At 43.6% G+C, this 26,710-nt stretch overlaps 1 protein-coding gene across 1 annotated transcript; it reads left to right on the top strand.

Annotated features, from left to right (window-relative positions):
* Positions 1 to 276: 276 nt before the first annotated feature.
* On the top strand, positions 277 to 23,309 carry LOC144597605 (uncharacterized). Its single transcript, XM_078407109.1, has 8 exons — positions 277 to 871; positions 5,299 to 6,383; positions 7,537 to 7,918; positions 12,547 to 12,601; positions 18,078 to 18,186; positions 18,414 to 18,505; positions 18,931 to 19,000; positions 23,292 to 23,309. The coding sequence occupies exons 1-8, from the start codon at positions 277 to 279 to the stop codon at positions 23,307 to 23,309; spliced, it is 2,406 nt and encodes an 801-aa protein (XP_078263235.1).
* Positions 23,310 to 26,710: the final 3,401 nt, after the last annotated feature.

The following is a 26,710-nucleotide window of genomic DNA, read 5'->3' as shown; positions in this document are numbered from 1 at the left end:
GGACAAAGCTCAATTTTGATTTCTGATGACAGCATAGTAGCTTAGTGTCACGCTCTGAAAATGACCTATAGAAATGCATGTTATTCTGAAAGGAATCTTTGTGGTCTCCACAACAACACGAAGGAAGGAACAGGATTGAATGAAGATAAACACACAGTGAAAAAAGACTACAAATGTAGAACAGTTCAACATCTTTGTATTAACATCCCCAGTCAAAGATATGTTAACAATGAAGACAGGTTACTTAAAGGTGATCGAAGAGAGAATACTTTGAATATGAACTCTGAAAGATTTAATGGATACCCTAAATCACAGAATATCATATATTCTCCCAAAACTGTTCTTCGTGAATCCACTCACAAGGAGATGGCTGCCATTATATCTCACGATGACATATACAACATTATCCAACAGATCGGCGAGGGTGTATACGGGGAAGTGATTTGCTGTCGTAAAAAACGCACTGGTCAGTTTGTTGCTGTGAAGACCCTTAAACAATTTGGTTGCCTTGCATCAGAAATAAGGATATTAAAATTGCTTCAAAATGTGGACACAAACAAATTTCACATTGTACATTTCCTCGAAAGCTTCCATTGCAATGGAAGGTCCTACCTGGTATTTGAACTTCTGGAGCAGAATTTGATGGAATTCCAAAAAGCTAACAACTTTGCCCCGGTCCAGGTCAAGCATATGAGGATCATTGCCATTCAACTGCTGAGAGCTTTGGTGAAGTTGAAAGAGTTATCTATTATTCACACAGATATCAAGCCAGATAATATCATGTTGGTACAGCACACACGGTTTCCGTTCAGGGTCAAAGTGATTGACTTTGGTTCAGCCAGTATACTTCATGAGATTCAGCATGTTAATGGTATGTATTTTGATGATCGCTTTCCTGATAATTTTGATTTTGCATGTTTAACTTCTTTAATTAAAAACTCCACCTTACATTGCATTTTTTATCCTGTTAATCAGTTTTTGGCACATTGTTTGTCATTCAAGGAATGTGGGTTTCGCAGGCAACCAGTATTTACTTGCCCATCCCCATTGCCCTTGATAGGGTGCCGGTGAGCTGCCGGTGAGTTGCCGGTGAGTTGACTTTAGAAATACAGCGTGGAAACAGGCCTTCGGCCCACCGAGTCCCACACTGATCAATGATCACCCGTACACTAGTGTAGGAAGGAACTGCAGATGCTGGTTTAAACCGAAGATAGACACAAAAAGCTGGAGTCACTCAGCGGGACAGGCAGCATCTCTGGAGAGAAGGAATGGGTGATGTTTCGGCTCGAGACCCTTCTTCAGATACAAGTCAACCGTACCACACAAGTCCCGTACACAAATTCAATGCTATCCCAGTTTCGCATCCTACACAGTAGGAACAATTTACAGAAGCTAATTACCTACAAACCTGCCCACCTTTGGAATGTGGGAGAAAGCCGGAGCACCCAACGAAAACCCACACGGTCAGAGTGAGAAGGGACAAATTCTGCACAGACAGCACCCATTGTCAGGATCGAATGCGGGTGTATGTAATGTGCCAATGTAAGGTAGCAACTCTACCACTGCGCTGTTGTGCCGTCCAATTGTCCTTGAGGTGTGAGTACACCCACAAAGTTGTTGGGGAGGGAATTACAGGGCCTTGACCCATCAATGCTGAAGAAACTGCAATATATTACCAAGTGGGCATGGTGTGTGGCTTGGAGGGCAATTTGTTTGGTGATGGTGTGCCCATGCTTTGCTGAACTTGTCCTTCTAACTGGTGAGTTTGGAAGATGTAGTCCTTGTCACTTGCTGCACTGCAACCTCTAGATGGCACAAACTGCTGTATGATATGACTGAATGAATGAACGTAGACTGAGTGAATAGTTGTGGATGGGTTGCCTATCATGTGGGCTGCTTGTTTTACATAATGTCAAGCTCCTTGAGTGTTATTGAAGCTTCACTGATCCAGGCAAGTGGACAGAGTTCCATCAGACTCCTGACTTGAACCGTGCAGATGGTTGACAGGCTATGCGGACTTAGAAACATAGAAACATAGAAAATAGGTGCAGGAGTAGGCCATTCGGCCCTTCGAGCCTGCACCGCCATTCAATATGATCATGGCTGATCATCCAGCTCAGTAACCTGTACCTGCCTTCTCTCCATACCCCCTGATCCCTTTAGCAAAAAGGGCCACATCTAACTCCCTCTTAAATATAGCCAATGAACTGGCCTCAACTACCTTCTGTGGCAGAGAATTCCACAGACTCACCACTCTCTGTGTGAAGAAATGTTTTCTCATCTCGGTCCTAAAAGACTTCCCCCTTATCCTTAAGCTGTGACCCCTGGTTCTGGACTCCCCCAACATCGGGAACAATCTTCCCGCATCTAGCCTCTCCAACCCCTTAAGAATTTTATATGTTTTTATTGGATCCCCCCTCAGTCTTCTAAATTCCAGCGAGTACAAGCCTAATCTATCCAGTCTTTCTTCATATGAAAGTCCCGCCATCCCAGGGATCAATCTAGTGAACCTTCTCTGTACTCCCTCTAAGGCAAGAACGTCTTTCCTCAGATTAGGAGACCAAAACTGCACACAATACTCCAGGTGCGGTCTCACCAAGGCCCTGTACAACTGCAGTAGAACCTCCCTGCTCCTAAACTCAAATCCTCTTGCTATGAATGCCAACATACCATTCGCTTTCTTCACTGCCTGCTGCACCTGCACGCTTGCTTTCAATGACTGGTGCACCATGACACCCAGGTCACGTTGCATCTCCCCTTCTCCCAATCGGTCACCATTCAGGTAATACTCTGCTTTCCTGTTCTTGCCGCCAAAGTGGATAACTTCACATTTATCCACATTATATTGCATCTGCCATGCATTTGCCCACTCACCTAATCTAGCCAAGTCACTCTGCAGCCTCCTAGCATCCTCCTCGCAGCTAACACTGCCACCCAACTTCGTGTCATCCGCAAACTTAGAGATGTTGCATCCAATTCCCTCGTCCAAATCATTAATATACACTGGTTCACGTGGCGGCGCCTAACGGCAGCGGCTGACTAGCAGTCTGTCCGTCTTTTTTTTCCCTTTTTTTGTTGTGTGTCGGTGTTGGGATGGTTTTTATATATATTTTTTTGGTTGTGTATGTGTGGGAGGGGGTGGTGGTGTGGGAGGGGGGGGGGAACTTTTCTCTTCCTCACGGCGCGGGGTGCAGCTCGGCTGCGGGGCCTAACATCGCCCGCTGAGGCTCGGCCGCTGGACTTTACATCACCCGGTGCGGCTTGGCCGCTGGACTTTACATCCCGGTGCGGCTTGGCCGCTGGACTTAACAGTGCCCGGTGCAGCTCGGCTGCGGGGCTTAACATCGCCCGGTGCAGCTCGGCTGCGGGGCTTTTCATCGCTGGTGCGGCTCGGCTGCGGACTTGACATCGCCCGGTGCGGCTCGACCACGGGACTTAGCTGCGCAAGGCTTGGTCGCGGGCCTTTCATCGCCCGGTTCGGCCGCGAGACGTTTCAGCGCCCGGTGCGGGGACTGTGCGGGTCGGTCGGGGACGAGCTGTCTGTCCGTGGGCGTGGGGAAGAGAGTGGAAGTTTTGTTGCCTCCATCACAGTTAGGGGGTGTTTGGAGTCACTGTGATGGACGTTTGTGTTGGGGTTATGTGTCTTGTGTTCTTTTTTTTTTCTATGACTGCTATGTAGTTTCGTTCGGTACTTCGGTACCGAACGACAAATAAAGCTCTGTTATACCTGTTATACCTGTAATAAATAACTGGGGTCCCAGCACTGAGCCTTGCGGTACCCCACTAGACTTGCAAAAGTTCTGCCTTTTACTCCAGTACAATAATTCCTCTATGTTTCAGCCTCGAGGAAGAGTATGGACACCTCAGATACATATTTTTTTCAGAGGGGGAAGGATTGTGTTGCAGGATGACAATCATTCATGAACTTCTAGTGCACTTACTCTGAGCTAATTGAAGGTTGCTGCTGACTTGGAACTGGTGATGTTAACTTTGCATCGATGGAACACCAACCTGTGACCAACTCATCGAACTAGCTTAATACTTTACATTGCTTGTCTTTACCCAGGCAATTTTCAAGGGATCTTTGACAGGTCTTTTAGGTATAAGCCAATTACTGGTGGGTGGCACAGGGGTAGAGTTGCTGCCTTACCGCGCCAGAGACCTGGGTTCTATCCTGACTACGGTTGATGTCTGTAGGGGTTTGTATGTTCTGTGACTTCTTAATTGCCTTCAGTAAAAATTGTAAATTGTCCCTAGTGTGTGTTAGTGTACGGGGTGATTGCTGGTCGGTTGGGACTTGGTAGGCCGAAGGGCCTGCTTCAAAGCAATATCTCTAAAGTCTAATGTAAAGTCTAAAGCTAACTAAATGTGTAATGCATTTAACTGAAATGTAAATAAAGGAATCAACACAAATTGTATTAGAATGTAGAAAACGGTGTAACTATTTTTTTCAGCTAGAGTAACTCAGCAGGTCAGGCAGCATCTCAGGAGAGAAGGAATGGGTGACGTTTCGGGTCGAGACCCTTCTTCAGTCTCGACCCGAAACGTCACCCATTCCTTCTCTCCTGAGATGCTGCCTGACCTGCTGAGTTACTCCAGCATTTTGTGAATAAATACCTTTGATTTGTACCAGCATCTGCAGTTATTTTCTTACACTATTCTTTTCAGCTATGTATTTTCGTAATCCAGTTGTATTCCTACTGTTTCCAACTGGTTAGATAAATATAATAATTTCAGATAATTGCTTAGCATTAACAATTATCTCAGTGCTGCTGCTGTTTCTAATTAGCTCAAATTCTACTGTTCCAAATTGATTATTCTGATTGATTCTGTGATATTAATGTTAGCCCTATATAAGTGACACTATTGTTTCTAATGAGTTCTAATTTTATTTTTTCCCATTAGCTCAATTATTCCTTTGTTTCCAATTGAATCCGTTCTATTTTCTAATGGTTCAAGGATTCTCTTGCTTTTTGTTGGCTTAGTGATGCTAATATTATTAGTCGGTTCTGATTGCAACTCTTTTGGCCAATTTTCTTTCGCCGTAGACTAACGCTCAATAGCAACTGAATGGGCCGTGTACCCAACTCGTCCCATGAAGGACCCACATTTTGCAGAGAGAGGACTCTTTCAGCTCAATTTTCTATTTTATTCCCTGATCTCAAATTCAGAAGTAAAAATGTCATACCAATAATAACTTTTAATTTAGTTTTAATTATGATTCTGGCATTTTGCAAAAAAAACAAATATATAATTTCAACCTTCTATTAATAAAGATTTTTACTTTTCATTCCAAAGACCCATATATCCAAGCCAGACACTACAGATGTCCCGAGATCCTCTTAGGACTGCCTTTCAGTGAGAAGTTGGATATGTGGTCCCTTGGCTGTGTACTAGCTGAGCTTCGCCTTGGTCAACCCCTCTATCCCGGTAAAAACCAATACGATCAGGTCCAAATCATTGTAGAAGCTCAAGGGCAACCGAAGGACTATCTGCTCAACCAGGCAAGTAAAGCACATCTCTTCTTCAAAAGAAACGCGTGTCCTTATTCAGGTCACCAGTGGCAACTTAAACCATTGTCAGAATATAAATCAAAGATGTCAACAACACATTTGGAGCCAAGAAAACTGACTGTGAAGTCACTAGATCAGTTTGAGACATTCAATATCATTCAGAACTTGTTCCCAAACGATGATGATATCGCTGAGTTCCATGATCGTAACTTTATGGTGGCTCTTCTGAAGAGGATGCTCAACTTTGATCCCAAAAATCGGATTTCTGCAAGCTCTGCCTTGAGACATCCATTCATCACCATGAAACAACTAAAAAAGAATTATAACCATACAAAGTATTACCAGCTCTCTGTCCAAGGTCTTGATGTTGCTCTAAATTATGGCAGAGTTGAAAACGAAAATCACAATTCTCAGCTGCACAAGGAACCCCAATGTGCAAATACTATGCACATTGAGGGCAGGCATGGACAACCCAATCATAATAGTACTATGGCACAAACAGCTATTGACAAGGGGGGAAACCTGAATATAGGCAGGTCTGAAAGAACTCAAGAACATAAGATACCATCTGATGGGACACATGTTGACCAAGCAACCCCATGCACAGGGGATATCATAAACCTACCACATCCATATCAAGAAACCTGTTCTCAGATATCCTGGTGCGTGCATAGACATGGTGCGGAATCCATATTAGGAAATCCTACAACCCCACCCTCATCTCACCCATCAAGATCAGAACATTCTTTTGACAATGTAATTTTAGTTGATCAGGTGACCGAAAAAGATGTCTTTTCATCAAAGAATGAAGGTAAAAGGAATAGAAATAACAATTCTGGAAAATATTCTACAAGATCTTCCGTAACAGAGGTATGAAATCTGTAATTTGGTGAAAGATGGCTACCAGTATTTACTAACAAAATATATATTACTAATAATTGCAAATCATAAAATAGGAAAACAAGACTAAAAGGGATGGTGGGGTCAGTAAGCTAAATATATATATATATATATATATATATATAGAGAGAGAGAGAGAGAGAGAGAGAGAGAGAGAGAGAGAGAGAGAGAGAGAGAGAGAGAGAGAGAGAGAGAGAGAGAGAGAGAGAGAGAGAGAGAGAGAGAGAGAGAGAGAGTTTATATATATATAGATTGTATATATATATATATATATATATATATATATTATATATATATCAATCTCAAATAACTCATTCACAATAGAGGGACACCACCTGAAAGAGCGCTTGCCACTAACAAGGCTGCCTAGGGAATTTCAACTGAACTTTCAGAATTTTGACCAGATAATGGTGGCAGACCATTAGTATATATATATATTATATACATATACATATATACATACGTATATATGAAACACCCTGTGGTGCGAGCCATAGGGTGTTGCATGTGTCTAGTGCCCTGGTATAAATCCAGCTGCCGCTGGCTAGCAAATTTTGCGAAAAAGGGAGCCGAGTGCGTAAGCCTCCTTCTGCCAGTACACAACCTCTGCATCATCAAGACTCTCGCAGTGCCTCCTTGTGGCAACACATGGTAACTGGGGCCATCTTCAGTCCCAGGCTGAACTGTGCGGGGATCTCGGAGGAACTCTGGCCCCCAGAGATGCGACGTGCAGGCCCACCATTGTGTGGACACGTCCAGACACCCATCAACCAGGTCCCATCTATGGGTTAAATAGCACCCCGCTGCCTTGTGGGTAAGGCTCAGGAGAGCCAAAGGCACTGGAGCTGGAGTCCCTAGAGACGGTCGGTTGATCCCTCGTGCGTCCGCCTTCCGGAAACTCCTGCAACCGAGTAGGCCCCAGACGTATTTTTAAAATATATATATATATACATATATTTATTTATTTGTGTGTTTGTGAACCTAATTATATATAATTGACCCCTGCAATTTAGTTGTACATCGTCCAATATAATGGTTTCAGTTGTGACAGCAGAAATATTAGAACCAAGAATTATTTTGAGGAATTTTGTAGAATTTGCTGATAATTTATTTTTCTCTTGAGGCTGTACCTCTTCTCCAACCGGAGAAACAAAACGCAGAAGCTCGCCCACAGGGAACAGCAGCAGGGCCATCGCTCAGTTCCAATGCAACAAGAAGTAATTCTACGAGCTCAAAAATCTGCGTACATCCCAAGAGTAACCCCATAAAGACGATGATTAAGAGAGAAAATATGGAATTACTATTAGCACCCTTAGATGCAGTTCAGAATTACAACTCACGTGGCGAGATAAAGCATAATCCTAAAGCTGGAATGCATCAATACAACAGACATAACTCTATTTCAAGTGGTCAACACAGGACACAGCAAGGATTTACTGAAATTCTCATTGCACCTGAGGGGGAAGAGCGAAACAGTGCAAATGATGACGAGACTTTAAAGAGAGGTGAGAGTTATGTCACACATCTTTCAGGAATTGAACTAATGTATTAGTTCAGGTATGGAAGTATGACTATCAGTCTTTCTAATTTGTCCAACCCAATTTTAACTGACCAGGGTATCACAAATCTTCACACCGGCTTCACTGTTTCCTCCGGCTTCACATAAAATAAACTCCCAGTCAAAGATGAAATTCAAGATATTATTTTAGTAAATGGAAACTGAGAATAATTTTTAAGAAAGTCCCTTATTTTAAAAACTGTCCCTTATCTTTTAGTTTAGTTTAGAGGTACAGTACAGAAACAGGCCCTTCGGCCCACCGGGTTCGCACCAACCAGCGATCCCTGCACACTAACACTATCCTACACACACTAGGGACAATTTACAATTTCACAAGCCAATTAACCTACAAACCCATATGTCTTTGGAGTGTGGGGGTAAGCCGGAGCACCCGGAGAAAACCCACGCAGTCACAGGGAGAAAGTACAAGCTTTGTACAGACGGCACCCGTAGGTAGGGTCGATCCTGGCTCTCTGGCTCTGTAAGGCAGCAACTCTCCCGCTGTTCCACCGTGCCCCCATCTCAAAATAGGAATGCCACATGTTGATATGAGAGTCAACGAGATTCAGCATGGAAATGGATCCCTCAGCCCACACTGACCAACGAGCACCCATTTTTACATTAAATGCATATTCTACACATTATCCTATCAATTCTCCTGACAGATTCTACTGCTCATCTACACACGAGGGGCAATTTATAGTGGCCCATTAGCCATGCATATTTGAAATGGAGGAGGAAACTGAAGCACCCAAAGAAAACACCACAGTGAGCTAAAGCTTATGAAGCATATGGATTAAATTATATTATGTAAAACCCGTGTAGAATCTGGTTTGATATCATTAGAAGCACACTTTGAGTTAAGCTCATTGCACTTCAGGAGAAATAAGATGGCTTTGGAGTGGATGCAGAAACCAGAGCTAAAAGAGCTTCATTTTCAGGGCAGGTAGAATGGATTAGGCTGCCTGAATTGGGAAGACTGAAGGATAATTTAAGAGTAGTCAAGTGGCAGAAGACTCATCAGCAAAGTTGAAATTTGCAGAACTGAAGCTGATAGATTAGTGATCTGAATGATATGAGTTCTATGGCTGAGATATTTAAATGGGATTTACAGATGAGTTTTGAGCTAATTGATTGGCAGAGCAAACACGAAGAGGTGAATTGGACTACCGCTGTTCCTCCCTTTTTCTGCCATGCGTCTGAGACCATAAAAAGAACGTTGGACATAGAAACAGCACGACAAGGGAATAGGTTCTTCAGCCCATAATATCTGCATTAAACATGGTGCCAAGTTATACTAATCTCTGCTTGCTTGTGATCCTTATTGCTCTATTCCCTGCATACGCGTAACCTTTAAACGCCACTATCTTATCTACCTCCACCACTTCTTGGCAGCGCATTCCTGGCACCCACCACTCTCTGTATTACAAACCTGCCCTGCACATCACCTTTAAACTTTGCCCCTCACACTTTTAAGATTAGCTCAAAACTCTTTAAATACCTCAGCCATAGAATTTATATTGTTCCAGTCACTAAACTATTAGCCTCAGTTCTGAAATGTTCAATTTTGCTGATGTGTCTTCTGACACACAACTACTCTTACATTATCCTTTAGTCTTCCTCAATGAAGCTGCCTAATCTATTCGATATGCCCTCTAGTCTTTGACATTTCCATCCTGGGGAAAGAGGGAGGGAAGCCCTATTAGAAGCATATAGAAGAGAACTATTGGTTACTCTATTGTTCATCAGATATGGCCCAATCCACATGGTGAATGGAAGACATTCCATTGTGGAACTTTAACCTTCTGTTCAAATCATTGCTCAGCCAGTTCTCAATCACTTTTCTGGCAGTAGGAGTTTTGGTTTTAAAATGTCAGCTTGGGTCTGCTTGCAATCCCCTTTTCCTTTGAGTCAGAGAGTCAAGTCAAACTCCAAGACATTTGCATCCCAGCCAGTATTAACAGTGATTTGCATTGCTCTGCACCATCTTGTCAGTCCCAGTAGCTCATGTGTACATTTGTTATCACACTGACCTTTTCCTGTAATAAAAAGGAATGAATTCCCACAGAACTGCGGCCGATATAATTTCCCCGAACAAATGCCACCAAAAGCTTATTAACTTTTCACCGTTATTATTTCTCTATTCAGGATTCTCACATGAGCAAGTGGAATCAGTGTTCTACAAAGTAATTAGTTCTTGTGTGACATATTCAGGGGGTTGTTTTTCAAGAACATTATGCAGTACTTGTTAAAAGGATATTTGTCTTTATTGCTGATGCACATAATTCCGGACGTCTTTTCTAGGTTGTTTTTCAATTGCAAATAATGTTATAATCAAGTGCTATTCCTTGCCCCTTAGCAAAGTATATTAAACATTTGGTTATGCACCAGCTGATGCATAACTGCCTGGATCGATGTAATATGCTTCCAGTCGTGAAGTTCCCTGTTCAGAATTTAATGTTGAAGAATTAATGGGAAGAGTCTACCTGCTTGTTATTAATCCTTAGTTTTATCACTTCTGTGCCAACATCCCAAGATCTATATTTCGTGCTGGTTTAAAGATACTACAATCATTGCTCCTTGCGTATTTGCACTTTTTCATCTTGATAAATCCGAGTCCCATTTCAGAATGTTCCGGAATCATATAGCACAAGCAAGAGCCAATTGAATCGATCTTATCTGTGCCGGCTTTTGAGAAAACTGAGTTGCTTCTGCACCATGTTCTTCTTCTGCAAGTCTCGATACACTTCCATAGATAGACACAAAATGCTGGAGTAACTCAGTGGGACAAGCAGCATCTCTGGATAGAAGGAATGGGTGGCGTTTCGGGTTGAGACCCATCTTCAGACTGAATCAGGGGAGAGGGAGATACAGAGATAAGGAAATGTACGATATTAAAATGAGACAAAGGGGATGGAGATCAAGGAAAATGTAGAATTGATCATTGTTAGCGAGGAGAAGGTAACAACAAAGCAAAACCTATACACCCATAAATATTCTTCTATTTCCCATTTAGGCAATGCATTCCAGATGATATGGTAATGCATTCACCATTTAAAAAATAATCCTCCCTATCTCCATTTCATTTTTTTGGTTACTGATAGTCTAGGTTTTCTCTATCAAAACCATCTATATCAAAGGATTACAATACCTGTCCAATCTTTCCACATAAATGGTCTCTCAATAAGCGAGCTATAATATCACCCGAAACGTCAGCTATTCCTTCTTGACCTGAAACGTCAGCCATTCCTTCTTCCCAGAGATGCTGCCTGTCCCGGTAAGTTACTCCAGCATTTTGTGTCTACCGGAGCGATGTGTTTCTGGGTGATATTATATGGGGGGGGGGGTTTGATCAGATAAACTGCTCCGCTGGATGCTGACCTCTGCGCTGTCTAATCGTGGCACGAACAGCAGCTTCAAGTTTGCAGTGGTCATCTATTGATGTTCCAGACTGGAGCCACCGCCCGCACACAGCAGCAATTAATTCACTCAAACGGTTGTTTTTCTTGTGCATCGTCGACAATCCAAGAACGATTGAGATTGAGATTGAGATTGAAATTGAGAAAACAACAACAAAAAAACTCATGGTTTGGGAAGTGTGACATATTCCCGCTTGAGGAGTAGTTCCGGTACAAGTTACAATGCAAAAGAAAATCGTCACCATCTCGCTCACTCACCGAAGCATAAAGCAATAAAAGCTACAAAATCATCGTAGTTTTTACAAATGAACCATAAATACACTTAATTAATAGTTTTGAAAGCAGTATTTCCTTACCTCGAAGACTCAAAACTGGAAAATATAGATGAAACGCAGGTATGTATACACACAGCACCTCAGCCGGCGAGAATGTTTAGCACAAGTGACTTATGACCTGCGCATGCGGGGTCGAGATACCGAACTCGCTTATTGTAATAGCCACCTCCACACCTTCTCCAGCACCTTGATATCCATTGTAAAATGTGGTGCCCAAAATTCGATGCAGTTCTCCATCTGGGGATAACTTCAGATTTTACCTCAATGGGTTAGAATAGGTTGCTTGCTTTCATATAAAATGCCTCTTTATAAAAAGCCCCATTTAATCAATTTTGGCATTCAAAAAAACCTTATTTCAGACTGCTGTCCTCACAACCTCATTCCATACTGGTGACACTGACAAAAAGATGTCCTGAAGTTTAATCCATTCTAGGACCCATAGTGATATCGCTGTCTCTTCTGAACCCTGTATGTTTGCTAAGCTTTTTTTGTATGTCAAGTCCTTTATTTGATGTGTAGGAAGGCACTGTGGATGCTGGTTGACACTGAAGGTGGACACAAAATGCTGGAGTAACTCAGCGGGACAGGCAGCACCTCTGGAGAGAAGGAATAGGAGCCATCCATTTCTAAATAGCCTGTTGAATTTATTTTATTTATTGTCTATTTTTTCTCAGTTTTACTTAAAATTTGATGATGTGAATTGATCTTGCTAAATCAGTGAAATATATAAAGGAGTGGTAAATATTATAGCCTGTTAAGAGGGATAAGGCTAAGGCAAAAACTATCGCTTATTTCTTAATACTGCAATGGTTGTCTACTAGGAAATGGAAGGATCAGATCTCAAGCAGAACATATCCGCAAGAGTGGAATTATCCAGTAAGTAATAAAATAAATATCTTGATGTCTTGAAAGATAAATAAACATTTTTCCATTGCGAAGGCCTGAAAATATAAAAAGAGATCACCACTGGTGCATTCGGGAATATTCATTGCTTCCAGCAGATCAAATAATTAGAAATAGTTATGTACAATATCTAGCCTAGAATATTTCTCCAGAATTGTTGGTATCTCCACAAAATGCAGAACAAGGCATCTTTCTGCAATTGCTTCAGTTCCTGCAGAAGAAGGAGGCCACAGGCGCCGGCCGTCGAGGACGGGCCACATGGGTGCCGTAGGTTTGTAGGATAATTGGCTTAGTATAAATGTAAATTGTCCCTGGTATGTGTAGGATAATGTTAATGTGCAGGGATCGCTGGTCGGTGCTGACTCAGTGGGCTGAATGGCCTGTTTCTGCACTGTATCCCAAACTAAACTAAATTCTAATTCTGCAAAGTTAGTTGTCTGTACTCAAAATGTTAAAGCTCAGTAGGTTATTATAGCGATCAAAACCGTGGTTAATCGTTTATTGTTGTCTTTGTGATTGTAACATATATAAATTCAATGTACCAAGATAGTCTCCAAGAGATATGTAGGAAAGAACTGCAGATAATAATAATAATAATAATACATTACATTTGTATAGCGCTTTTCATATACTCAAAGACGCTTTACAGGGATTTAGAGAACATAGGGAAGTGAATAAATAGATAAATAAGTAAACGAACAGAGAAAGGAGACAGAAGGTGAGGTGACCTTCAGTGGTTGAAGGCAGTACTGAATAGGTGAGACTTCAGTGATGTTTTGAATGTGGTGAGTGTGGAGGAGTCTCTGACGGTTTGGGGTAGTGAGTTCCATAGGGTGGGAGCAGCAATGGAGAAAGCCCTGTCCCCCCAGGATCTGAGTTTGGTCCGGATGTGGGGGGATAGGAGATTGGCAGCAGCAGAGCGGAGGGTGCAGGTGGGAGTGTGCCTGTGGAGGAGGTCGGTCAGGTAGGATGGGGCCAGGTTATGGAGGGCTTTGTAGGTCATGAGGAGGATTTTGTACTGGATTCTCTGGGGGATGGGGTTGCTGGCTTAAATCGAAGGTAGACACAAAATGCTGGAGTAACTCAATGTGTCAGGCAACATCTTTGGAGAGAAGGAATCGGTGACGTTTCGGGTCGAGATCCTTCTCTAGACTGATGTCACAGGAGTGGGCAGGACAGAGATAGAATGTAGTCAGAGACAGTAAGACTGGTGGGAGAACTGGGAAGGGGAGGGGATGGAGTGAGAGGAAACCAAATGCTATTTGAAGTTAGAGAAATCAATGTTCATACCGCTGGGGTGTAAGCTCCCCAAGCGAAATATGAGGTGCTGTTCCTCCAATTTGCGCTGGGCCTCACTCGGACAACGGAGGAGCCCCAGGACAGAAAGGTCAGATTGGGAATGGGGAGGGGGAGTTAAAGTGCTGAGCAACCGGGAGATCAGGTAAGTTAAGGTGGACTGAGTGGAGGTGTTCAGCGAAACGATCGCCGAGCCTGAGCTTGGTATCACCGATATACAGGAGTTGACACCTGGAACAGCGGATACAGTAGATGTGGTTGGAAGAAGTGCAAGTGAACCTCTGCCTCACCTGAAAAGACTGTTGGGGTCCTTGGATGGAGTCGAGGGGGGATGTAAAGGGACAGGTGTTGCATCTCCTGTGGTTGCAGGGGAAAGTACCTGGGGAGGGGGTGGTTTGGGTGGGAAGGGACGAGTTGACCAGGGAGTTGCGGAGGGAACGGTCTCTGCGGAAAGCAGAAAGGGGTGGAGATGGGAAGATGTGGCCACTAGTGGGATCCTATCCCCTCTCCCTTACTATCCCCTATCCCCTACTCCCAATTCCTCCATGTACGCCGTATCTGTGCCGAGGATGAGGTGTTCCATACCTCATGGACATGTCCTTATTCTTTAGGAAACGGGGGTTCCCCTCTTCCATTACAGATGAGGCTCTCACTTGGGTCTCCTCGATAACCCGCAGCTCTGCTCTTGCTCCCCCTCCCCCCATTCGTAAAGGACAGAGTCCCCCTTATCCTCACCTTCCACCCCATCAGCCGTGGTTTACAGCATATAATCCACCAACATTTTTGCCACCTCCAACGGGATCCCACTACTGGCCACATCTTCCCATCTCCAGCCCTTTCTGCTTTCCGCGGAGACCGTTCCCTCCGCAACTCCCAGGTCAACTCGTCCCTTCCCACCCAAATCACCCCCTCCCCATGTACTTTCCCCTGCAACCGTAGGAGATGCAACACCTGCCCCTTTACCTCCCTCCTCGACTCCGTACAAAGACTCCGACAGAATTTCCAGGTGAGGCAGAGGTTCACCAGGGACCACCAGCTCTACGATGTTAAAGGCGCAGTGCAGACGGAGATACGATGAAAAAGTCGCATCTCTGTCGAGGAAAGAGATAGAAAAGGTTTCCCCCAACCCCACCCCCACATAATACAAAAACTAAAGGTACATTAAAAACAGACCAAAGAAGAAAAAGATGAGATAGGCTGCTGCCACCTACGGCACCATCTTAATGACATTCACTCTATCTATGCCTTTCACTATTCGGTAAGTTTAAATGAGGTCCCCCACATCCTTCTAAACTCCAACAAGTACAGGCCCAATGCCTTCAAACGTCCATCATATGTTATAACCTAATCATTCCTGGGATCATCCTCTGGACCCTCTCCAATGGCAGTACATCCTGCCTCAGATATGGGGCCCAAAATTGTTCACTGAAAACTGAATTCTTATGATGTTAACTGAACTGCCACAAAATTCTGGTGGAAGCATATTCAACAGTAACTTCCAATAGAAAATGAATTATTTACCCATAAAAGAAACATCTCCATATGAATGGGAGTTATTTAGTTGCTATTTTTAAGGGTATAATTTACAGGATTACACTGATGGACTACAATCGAAGAAACTAAAACCATTGGAAAAGATAACGTTTCTTGTTAGGGATTATTTAAGGGTTATTTCTTTCCAATAGACATGACAAGTTGTTTAGCAACTCCTGCACCTATTTTCTATGTTTCAATTGAATTTAAAAGAGAGTTAGATACTCTAGAGGCTAGTGGAATCAAGGGATATAGGGAGAACGTAGGCACAGGTTACTGATTGTGGACGATCAGCCATGATCACAATGAATGGCGGCGCTGGCTCGAAGGGCCAAATGGCCACCTACTGCAACTATTTTCTATGTTTCTAAAATGCAGGAAAAACTCAATGGGCCAGGCAGCATCTGTGGAATCAAAGATTCTTCACCCCGAAATGTTAACTATAGACAATAGACAATAGGTGCAGGAGGAGGCCATTCGGCCCTTCGAGCCAGCACCGCCATTCAATGTGATCATCGCTGATCATTCTCAATCAGTACCCCATTCCTGCCTTCTCCCCATACCCCCTGACTCCGCTATACTTAAGAGCTCTATCCAGCTCTCTCTTGAATGCATTCAGAGAATTGGCCTCCATTGCCTTCTGAGGCAGAGAATTCCACAGATTCACAACTCTCTGACTGAAAAAGTTTTTCCTCATCTCAGTTCTAAATGGCCTACCCCTTATTCTTAAACTGTGGCCCCTTGTTCTGGACTCCCCCAACATTGGGAACATGTTTCCTGCCTCTAACGTGTCCAACCCCTTAATAATCTTATACGTTTCGATAAGATCTCCTCTCATCCTTCTAAATTCCAGTGTATACAAGCCTAGTCGCTCCAGTCTTTCAACATATGATAGTCCCGCCATTCCGGGAATTAACCTAGTAAACCTACGCTGCACGCCCTCAATAGCAAGAATATCCTTCCTCAAATTTGGAGACCAAAACTGCACACAGTACTCCAGGTGCGGTCTCACTAGGGCCCTGTACAACTGCAGAAGGACCTCTTTGCTCCTATACTAAACTCCTCTTGTTATGAAGGCCAACATTCCATTGGCTTTCTTCACTGCCTGCTGTACCTGCATGCTTCCTTTCAGTGACTGATGCACTAGGACACCCAGATCTCGTTGTACGTCCCCTGTTCCTAACTTGACACCATTCAGATAATACTCTGCCTTCCTATTCTTTCCACCAAAGTGGATAACCTCACACTTATCCACATTAAACTGCATCTGCCATGCATCCGCCCACTCACACAACCTGTCCAAGTCACCCTGCAACCTCATAGCATCTTCCTCACAGTTCACACTACCACCCAGCTTTGTATCATCTGCAAATTTGTTAATGGTAATTTTAATCCCTTCATCCAAGTCATTAATGTATATTGTAAATAGCTGCGGTCCCAGCACCGAGCCTTGCGGTACCCCACTAGTTACTGCCTGCCATTCTGAAAGGGACCCATTTATCCCCACTCTTTGCTTTCTGTCTGTCAACCAATTTTCTATCCATGTCAGTACCCTACCTCCAATACCATGTGCTCTAATTTTGCCCACTAACCTCCTATGTGGAACCTTGTCAAAGGCTTTCTGAAAGTCAAGGTACACCACATCCACCGGCTCTCCCCTGTCAATTTTCCTGGTTACATCCTCAAAGAATTCCAGAAGATTAGTCTAGCATGATTTCCCCTTCGTAAATCCATGCTGACTCGGAACAATCCTGTTACTACTATCCAAATGGTCCGCAATTTCGTCTTTTATGATTGACTCCAGCATCTTCCCCACCATTTCTCTTTTCACAGATGCTGCCCGACCGACAGTGTTTCCTGTATTTTCTGTTCTAATTTAAGATTTTCCAGCAACTACAGCTTTTTAATTTTCACGGCAGAATGGATTCCTTCTTTGCAGTGATCTTTCTATTATTCAGTGACTTCTATTCCACAGGCATGTTTATTAAAATATGTAAACCTGTTATCGTCTACTGTCAACAGTAGAGGGAGTGCAGCGTAGGTTCAACAGGTTAGTTCCCGGGATGGCGGGACTGACCTATAATGAAAGGATGGGTCGACTGGGCTTGTATTCACTGGAATTTAGAAGGATGAGAGGGGATCTTCCAGAAACATAAAAAATTCTTAAGGAATTGGACAGGCTAGATACAGGAAAAATGTCCCCCATGCTGGGGGAGTCCAGAATCAGGGGTCACAATTTAAGAAATAAGGGGTAGGCCATTTAGGAGTGAGATGAGGAAAAACTTTTTCACCCAGAGAGTTGTGAATCTGTGGAATTCTCTGCCACAGTATGCAGTGGAGGCCAATTCACTGTCCGTTTTCAAGAAAGAGTTAGATTTAGCTCTTGGGGCTAACAGGATCAAGGGATATGGGGGAAAAAGCAGGAATGGGGTACTGATTTTAGATGATCAGCCATGATCATATTGAATGGCGGTGCTGACTCGGAAGGACGAATAGCCTACTCCTGCACCTATTTTCTATGTTTCCATGGCTGTCAACAGGATGCCACAGAATCAAATAATTTATAGTCGTCTATAATCTGTTTTTCCAATTTTCCATCTATTTTTCTATATTTTTCCAGTTGCAAACAAAACAATCCATCGGTTCTGAGGGATCATAGCATACTACAGGAAATTGAAGAAGCAGGCTTGGAAAATATTCACCTGAACTTGGTCAAAAGGCACAAGCTGGTAGGATTATTACACCTACATCAATACAATTCCCTTGTCGGACAGTGAAAAGCTTGTGTTGCGTGATAAAAGTCAGCAGAAAGACAATACATGATCACAATGACGCCATCACTAATTGGCTGATATGATCCAAGCTGGGCCCAAGTAAATCATTCTATTCAAAGAAGCAAATAAAACACAAAAAAGAGTTTAAAATTAAGCCAATTAATCTTGCTTTCTGTTTGTAGGGTTATGTCGGGGAAATGAGGGAAGAAATAAGTTCTTCACAAGTTCAAGTCAGTAAGACTAAAGATACAGAGGAAAAAGTGACAACAGATAAGTAAGTACACACGATTCAACAGTATGTTTTCATCCAACATCGCATCTGAATTTTGACATATTGTTGATCTGAACGATGTTTTGATCGTGTAAATAAGGAAAAATTGGTTCCACTTGCAAGAGGACTTGCAACTGCAAGACTTATTTAAAGTAATTAGGGGGAAGCGTAGGCAGTAAATTAAACGGAATGATTTACAATGCACTGTTTAAAAGTGTGGTGGAAGCACGGTCAATGGTATCTCTCAAAAGGGAATTAGGCCAATGTTTGATTTTTAAAAATCTGCAAGATACTGGAGAAACACGCAGGAGAGTAGAGCATTTGTGAAGCTCCTTCATGAGGGAAAATTGGCCACAAGTGGACTGACCTGTCTATTCTGCATCCCTGTGGAGTGTTTGATCAATCGCTTTTTTCCCCCTCTCTTAAAGGAACAGTCGCACAACTTTGAAGCTAGCAAAGTTCCGTAAGAGAAACAAGACGATCCAAAAGAAAAGGAAAGTACGTTCAATAGAATGACAGTGGTGGTGAGGGTGGGAAAAGGAAAGCTTAACATAGTACTGTTAAGTTTGAATGTTATATTTTGTGTTTCCCCCTGTATAACACTGAGGATAGTTCTGAATGGGCCAATATTGCAATAGAAGGATGTCGCCATGTTGCCATCTCACTCAGTCAAAGTGCAGTTGCCGTAGTACATTCCATAGTTAAGGAGATAGTCAGCTGCTTCCTTAATCATCAAAATTAAGCCTCCTATTGTGTGTTTCCCCCCCCCCGAGTGCCGGATAGAAAGCATATCAGGGTGAAAAACATGCCATGAAAGGAAGGGCAGTGTGATGTCTTCAGATGTTATGAAGACAACAAATATAATCCAAAGAGGTATTATAAATTGAGGTAAACTGAGTGTCCATGAAATTCACATTGTTTGAGATACAATTTCAGCAAACTATTTTACCATCCAATAATATCATAGAATGGTAACTGATACAGATATAGCGAAAACAGTTTGTTCCGTGCTTAAAAATTACACTCTGTTTCCATTTTGTCAATCCAAAATTAAACACAAGTAACTTGGCAATATACACCTGCGATGAACAACAGCAAACAATTTAATGGTGCAAGGAACCATTACATGGTTTGAAGGCATGGCAGACTTCCAGTTTAGTGAAGATTTTGATTATCTGGTTGATAGTGATTTCTGTCAAAGGTATCTCACTAAACCTGATGCAGTAAGTGAAAAAAATGATCTGCTGGAAGAACTCAGCAGATCTGTGGAGGAAACGGGAGCAACAGCATTTCAGGGCTGGGATGACGGAGTGAAGGGGAGATAGCTGGTAGGAAGTAAGTGTTTTGGCTGATTAGTGGCAGCACCAATTTACATGTTTTAGCATTGGTTGTCAGCTAACGCCTCTAAAACCTGTCAGTTTGTTGCTTTTATTGCTTCTGACATAGGTATTTAGCAATTACACTTCCTTATGGAGTAACTACCAAACTAGCAGGTCCTCCATTCCAGTTATTTTGAATTGAATGAGATTTGCTTGCTTTAACCTTGTTTCTTCAGACGGTCAAAATATACTCTTTCTTTTGGCAACTGAATGTTATGCTGATCTAAATTGACAAAACTGAGGTGAGTAATGGCATATGGAATGTTAACAATGAATTGGTCTTGCTGATATATTTTGGAATCGGTTTTGTGGCCATTAACTTTGTTGCAGCATTTTGTGGACTGCACTGGGTCAGTTGCTTGTGGAGGGTGGAATTCTCTCGTATTTTTAGATGCCATTTCCATTGGCACAACAATTTCATATGCAAGCTTGAATGTCAGGTTTTGCATGCTCAACAATTTTGGTTGAGTTTGTTCATCCATGCATTGCTCACTACTGGTTCATATGCAAATCTATCTTGCAAGGCATCAAAATAATACTGCAAGTAGAAGTTCTTTAATGAAACCAATAAACTCATTAAAATGTTTCATTCCTCAGGTTCTTTGCCCAATTTTCCAGGATTCACTTGTTTGTGACATGTTTTGGATTGAAATGATCTTCCAGCTTCTGCACCAAATTTTTAAGCGTGACATTTTTCGCATTGCATTTAGATTTAATGCACTCAGATGTTTCACTGAATTTACAGTTTAGAGAGAGTGTGCAAACAGGCCCTTCAACCCACCGGGTCCACACTGACCATTGATCACCTGCACTCTAGTTCTATGTTATCCCACTTTCACACCCTACATGCTCGGGACAATTTACAAAAGCCAATTAACCCACAAACCTACAAGTCGTTGGAATGTGGGAGGAAACCAGAGCACCCAGAGAAAACCCACGCAGTCACAGGGAGAGCACACAAACTTCATACAGACTGCACCCACAGTCAGGATCAAAATCAAATCTCAGTCTCTAGCACTGTAAGGCATCAGCTCTACCACTGCGCCACTGTGTCGCACTATTGCCTTGCAGGTCTTAGATTGTCTCCTTCTCCATCAGTCCTGGGCATATTATTTACTTTGAAGAACAGGCCGGCACAATGGGGCAGCGGTAGAGTTGCTGCCTTACAGCAGCAGACACCTGTGTTCGATCCTGACTACAGATGCTGTCTGTACAGAGTTTGTACATTCTCCCTGTGACCACATGGGTTTTCTCTGAGTGCACCGATTTCCTCCCACATCCCAAAAGTGAACAGGTTTGTAGGTTAATTGGCTTCTGTAAATTGCCCTTAGTGTACGGATGATAGCTGGTGCGCACAGTTGATGTCCCGAATGGCCTGTTTCTATGCTGTATCTCTAAACTAAACTAAACATGTCCATTCATTTTACATATGAACTAAGTGATTCTTAAGTCGTCACAATGAATTGTTAATGCTGAAATCTTGTGCAAGAAAACACAAAGTTCTGGAGTAACTCAGCAGGTCAGGTAACATCTCTGCAGACAACGTTTCAGATCAAGACCCATTATTCAGATTATGAAAAAGGGTTAACTCACAATGTCATCCACCCATATGTTCTCCAGAGATGCTGCCTGATCCACTCACTGAGCTTTTCCAGTACTTTGTGTCTTTTGTAAATTATTCTTAAGTTTGGTCATACATGCCTTGACTTACAATATAAACAACCAGAGCAGTACTATTAAATCACTTTGATTCAACATTGGTACATGAACGTCAATTAGCTCAATGATAAGTCAGTTGCACTACCCTTTCAATGTCAGAATGTTTTCGAGTCAAGAACTACAAACTTCACACAAGAAGCATTTCATAGAATTCATTAAAAAAATCACCTTGTTCATTTTTCTTGTAGAGACAATTCATGGATCAATTCCTCAAAGACAAAATACTGGGGATGTTGGGAATTTGAAATAAAAATGGAAAATACTCCAAATACTGACAGCATCTGTGGAGCACTGACATTTTAGTTAATGACCCTTCCTGAGGACTAGGAAGAGTTAGGGAAAGAGAAAGGTCTGTGATACGGTGAAAGGCAAAAGAGATCAAATAGCAAGTCATGTGAAAGTGGAAGGTAACAAACTTCAAAAGCAAGTGTAAATACTAATATTTATCCGTAATTGCCAAAGGAATGAGAAATGGCTGCTGGAAATCTGATATAAAAATGCCAGAAATGCAGATTATGTGGAATTACTGATTAACTTGTTGTTGAAAATGCAAAGTTGTACAATGCCTAGTCAGAGGGTGAGGTGCTTTCTTTAAACCTACACCTAGCAATGCTAGGAACAGTGTAGGAAGCCAAAGACAACTAAGTCAGAGTGTGAGTGGAACAGAGGTTAAAGTGATAGGCAGCTGGAAGCTCAGTGTCTTGCTTTCAGTCTAAACAGAAATGTTCTGCAAATCACTAACCCAAACTGCACTTGGCTTTCCCAGCGTTAAGAAGTCCATATCCTGGGCAATAGATGCTGTAAGCTAAATTAAAAGAAGTAAAAGCGCGCTACTGCTTAATTTGAAATGAATACTTGGGACTCCAGACTTCAGTAAAGGGGGTAGATAAACAGAAAGGTGTTTTTCATGGGAAATGGAGACTAAAGAGTGAACTGGAGTATCCCAGAGGGTTTTGGGGGAAGGTGGTAGATTGGGGAAAAGTTGTGTCTGCTGGTGGCAATACATCGAAAACCCCCCAGAAATTATGGAGGATGATGGGATGAAAAGGTGACAAGATGAATTGTTTCCTGGTTCTGAGAATGGAGAAAAAGGTGAGACCAGAAACAATGGAAATGAAAAACAACATGTCTTTAGAGAGTGATTTAATCTATGATGTCCTTTAAGTGGTTGATCTCCATCATAATTGAGAAAAGACACAGAAAAGATTCACCAGCATGTTAACTGAACCTTGTGGCTAGACAAGCTAAGGCTTTTTCTTTGAAGTTTAGGAGTTTGAGAGTGACCTTAATGAATTGTGCGGTGAGGAATTAACAAAATCATGAGGTGCATTGATAAAGTGAATGCTCATAGTCTGTTACCCAGAATAGTGAATTCTAAAACTAGAGGGCATGAGCTTAAGGTGAAAGGAGAGATCTAAGAAGGACCTCAGGGGCAAATTTTCACTGAGCAGAGTACTCCATAACTAGAAGGAGCTGCCACTGTAAAAAAACTATGACCTTTGAGGGACATTTGGACAGGCATCTGGATAGGAAGCGTTTAGACGAATGTAAGGCAAATGTAGGAATTCAACTGGAATGCCAGCTTGGTCAACATGGATAAGTAGGGCTGAAAAGACCCTAGTTATTCTGTAGAGGTCTATGATTCTACTGAATAATCTAATAGTACTATATTCATTCTCATTGCTCCGCAGGTATCCTGTTGGGGATGAAGATGCGATGTGATATTTGCTGGATCCAGCTTTTAAAGAGGTCTCTGAAGTTATGACAGCCCAGCTACATCATGTATGTTCCATACAGGAACATTGCGGTTACTTATATGCTAAAAACTATAATAAACAGTAAAATTATCATTATAAAAATTCTAATAACCTTTAAAGTTATATTGCAAAATATTTTTAAAAAATAAAAAGGAAGTGATACTTAAGGTGCAGAGTGTCATTAATGATTTTCATTTCAAAGTTAAGGTAGATATACCTACTTTTTTATCATTTCATAATTCTGAAAAAGGATATGGAAAGTTATTAATTTTTCACTTCCTCCAGTTGCTGCCTGGAATTTTCTGTTACTATTTCAGGGGAGGGGGAATAGGGGTGGGGAGGGGGGAATGGGGGGGGGGGAGGCAAGGCTGGGGGAGTGGGGGTGGGGGCAGGGGAGGGACAAGTGGGAGTGGGGTAGGGGGTCAGTGGGGGGAGGAGGGGGGGGATAAGGGGGATTGAGTGGGGGGGGGGGGGGTTGAGGGTGCTACACAAATACAGGAGAGGCTTTGAGTCCAGGGCTCATTCAGTGACGACACCCTCTCTCCTTGCCCGTTCCCCCTCTACGAGGAATGGGCCCAACGTGTCCACTTGGTCTAGTATATTACTAAAACTCTCATCTTGTATATTTGTGTGTGTGTTTGTGGGTTTGTGGATATATTTGTTCCCGAAATACAGCCAAAACGGTACACGATTAGGCAACATTTTTAGTCCCACCTTACTCACCATTGTCCTGGGGTTCAAATGGTTGTTATATTTTAAAAGTTTTTCACTTTTTAAATGTAAAAACTCACTTTTTAAACTTTAATAAATCCCTTTTCAACTCTCCCTGCCCGTCAGCTGTGTTCGACGGCACAATGGGAACCCAACAGCCCGCCCGGCCAATGAGGGTCGAGGGCGGGACGGGATCTGACCAATGGGAGCTTGGAGGGAGACGGGACCCGCCGGAGTCCCCTCCATCTCCTCCAGTGCCCGCTTCAATCGACAGTGTCGTTGAGACCCCGCTCCCGCCAGGCACCAGCGACACGGACCATCAACGGACTACAACCCCCAGCGGGCAGCTTCTTCTCCTCCTCCTCCCGCTTCTCCTCCAGCGCACGCTTCAACTGATGGCCACCCGGTCCCGGGGGAGACTCCGACCAGGAGGAAGATAGTCATCATCCCCATCGTCTCATCGTTCCCCTCCGTCTCCTCCAGCGCCTGCTTCAACCGACGGCGTCATCGAGTCCCCGCTCCCGCCCAGCCCCAGAACCCTGGACCATCACCGGACTACAACCCCCATCGGGCAGCTTCTTCTCCTCCTCCTCCCGCGGCTCCTCCAGAGCCCGCTTCAACCGACGGCGTCGTCGACGACTCCAACAACAATGGCGGTCGCTCTCCTTCTTCTCCTCCACCTCCTGCTCCGCCACCTTGTGTGTGGCTCCCGCCGCCACGTTGCCTGCAGGGAGGTGTTGTCTCTGCTCCCGCCCAGCGCCCGGGACCATCACTGGACTGCAACCCACAGCCGGCAGCTTGGCACACACACACACACACACACACACACACACCACACACACACACACACACACACACACACACACACACACACACACACACACACACACACACACACACACACACACACACACACACACACACCTCCAGGGTAATAATACAAATAATAAAGAAATAATAATAATAATAATAATAATATTAACAATATTATTAATATTAATATTATATTAATATTAATATTAATAAAATAATAATAATAAAATAATAATAATAAAATAATAATAATAAAATAATAATAATAAAATAATATTTTATAATAATGATAATATTTTATAATAATGATAATAATAAAACATTTTATAATGTATATCTTTTAATATATATTTATCTCTTGCTGGGGAGGGGGATGTGGGGGTCTGACTGATGCCCGGGTTGAGGGGGGATGGAGTGGGTGAGTGGGTTAGGGGCGGGGGGGAGGGGAGGAGGGGGGGGAGATACGGGGGGTTGAGGGGGTGGATTGGGTGAGTGGGGGGGGGGAGGAGGGGGGGGATAAGGGGGGATGGAGTGGGTTAGGGGGGGAGGAGGGGGGTTGAGGGGGTGGATTGGGTGAGTGGGGGGGAGGAGGGGGGGTTGAGGGGGGATGGAGTGGGTGAGTGGGGGGGGAAGGGGAGGAGAGGAGGGGGGGATAAGGAGGTTTGAGGGGGGATGGAGTGGGTGAGGGGGAGGGGAGGAGGGGGGTTGAGGGGGGATGGAGTGGGTGAGGGGGAGGGGAGGAGGGGGGTTGAGGGGGGATGGAGTGGGTGAGGGGGAGGGGAGGAGGGGGGTTGAGGGGGGATGGAGTGGGTGAGGGGGAGGGGAGGAGGGGGTTGAGCGTGGATGGAGTGGGTCAGCAGGTGAGCAGGGGGGGAGGGGGGGCGGGGAGAGTGCTAGACCAATGCAGGAGAGCTTTGGGCCCAACTGGTCCACCCTGTCCTAGTAGGTAGGTTACATCACACTGCAGTCACGGACGGCACAGTCATCAACAGGTTTCTGCTCTGAGTCAGAATGCGAGACTTGAGCATTATTCTTGAATGGCTTATTCTGTTCAGAGGGAGTGTCAAACTATCAAAGCAACTGAGTTTTGAATGTCAGAAAACTGAGTCAATGTCTGTCTTTGTAGCTACAACAAATGCTTAGACCATTAGATCACTGTTCCCAAACCCATAGCATTTACTGAAAATCGTGACCAAAAAAATGCAGATGCTGGAAATCTGATTGAAAAAACAGAAATTACTCAACATGTCAGACCGCACCCATGGGAATAGAGAAATGGAGTTAACATATCAGGTCAAAGACCCTCAGAACTAGGAAAAGGAAACAATTGGGCTTTAAGGTGCAGCGAGAATGGGGAAAGAATGGACAGGATGGAGGGGGATATGTAAAATAAGCTCCAAAATGCAGCTGTCAGTAAAAAGATTGATAGCTAACTAACGGGCACGTGGGAGTGGATGTGGCTGCCCATTGTACCCCAGCTCCAGGAAACCACGCGTTGTGAAACGCCCAGAGTCCCAGCACTGAGAGACCGATACCAGTGGAGCGCTTAGTGCACCTCGGTTCCAGGAGACAGAGGGTGCAGAACATTCAGAGGGGAGAGAGATAGTGGATGATCTTCCCCCAGTGACACCACCAGCTTCATCACAAGGGAACCCTCTCTCCCCTCTGGGAGAGACCAGTCCCAGTACCTGAGGCCAGGAATGGTTCTGCAGTTCACCAGAGCTGTGGCAATGATGGCTCCGGACAACTGACAATGGACCCATGGAATCTATTCGACCATGGAGGCGGAAGAGGGCTCTGCCTGAGCCGGCTGCCTGCCCCTTTTCTGG

Source organism: Rhinoraja longicauda, chromosome 10 (genome assembly GCF_053455715.1).
Source record: "Rhinoraja longicauda isolate Sanriku21f chromosome 10, sRhiLon1.1, whole genome shotgun sequence".
Classification (NCBI taxonomy): domain Eukaryota; kingdom Metazoa; phylum Chordata; class Chondrichthyes; order Rajiformes; family Arhynchobatidae; genus Rhinoraja; species Rhinoraja longicauda.
The sequence above is the reverse complement of the archived record's forward strand: the minus strand, read 5'-3'. Positions and strand labels throughout refer to the sequence as shown.

What these genes read in the sequence shown, in the direction of transcription:
- LOC144597605 (XM_078407109.1), top strand. Translation starts at nt 277, where the DNA reads ATGAACTCTGAAAGATTTAATGGATACCCTAAATCACAGAATATCATA. An exon ending in CGCAAGAGTGGAATTATCCA is followed by an intron (nt 12,602 to 18,077) that starts GTAAGTAATAAA and finishes ATATTTTTCCAG; the next exon opens with TTGCAAACAAAACAATCCAT. An exon ending in GAAAAAGTGACAACAGATAA is followed by an intron (nt 18,506 to 18,930) that starts GTAAGTACACAC and finishes CCTCTCTTAAAG; the next exon opens with GAACAGTCGCACAACTTTGA.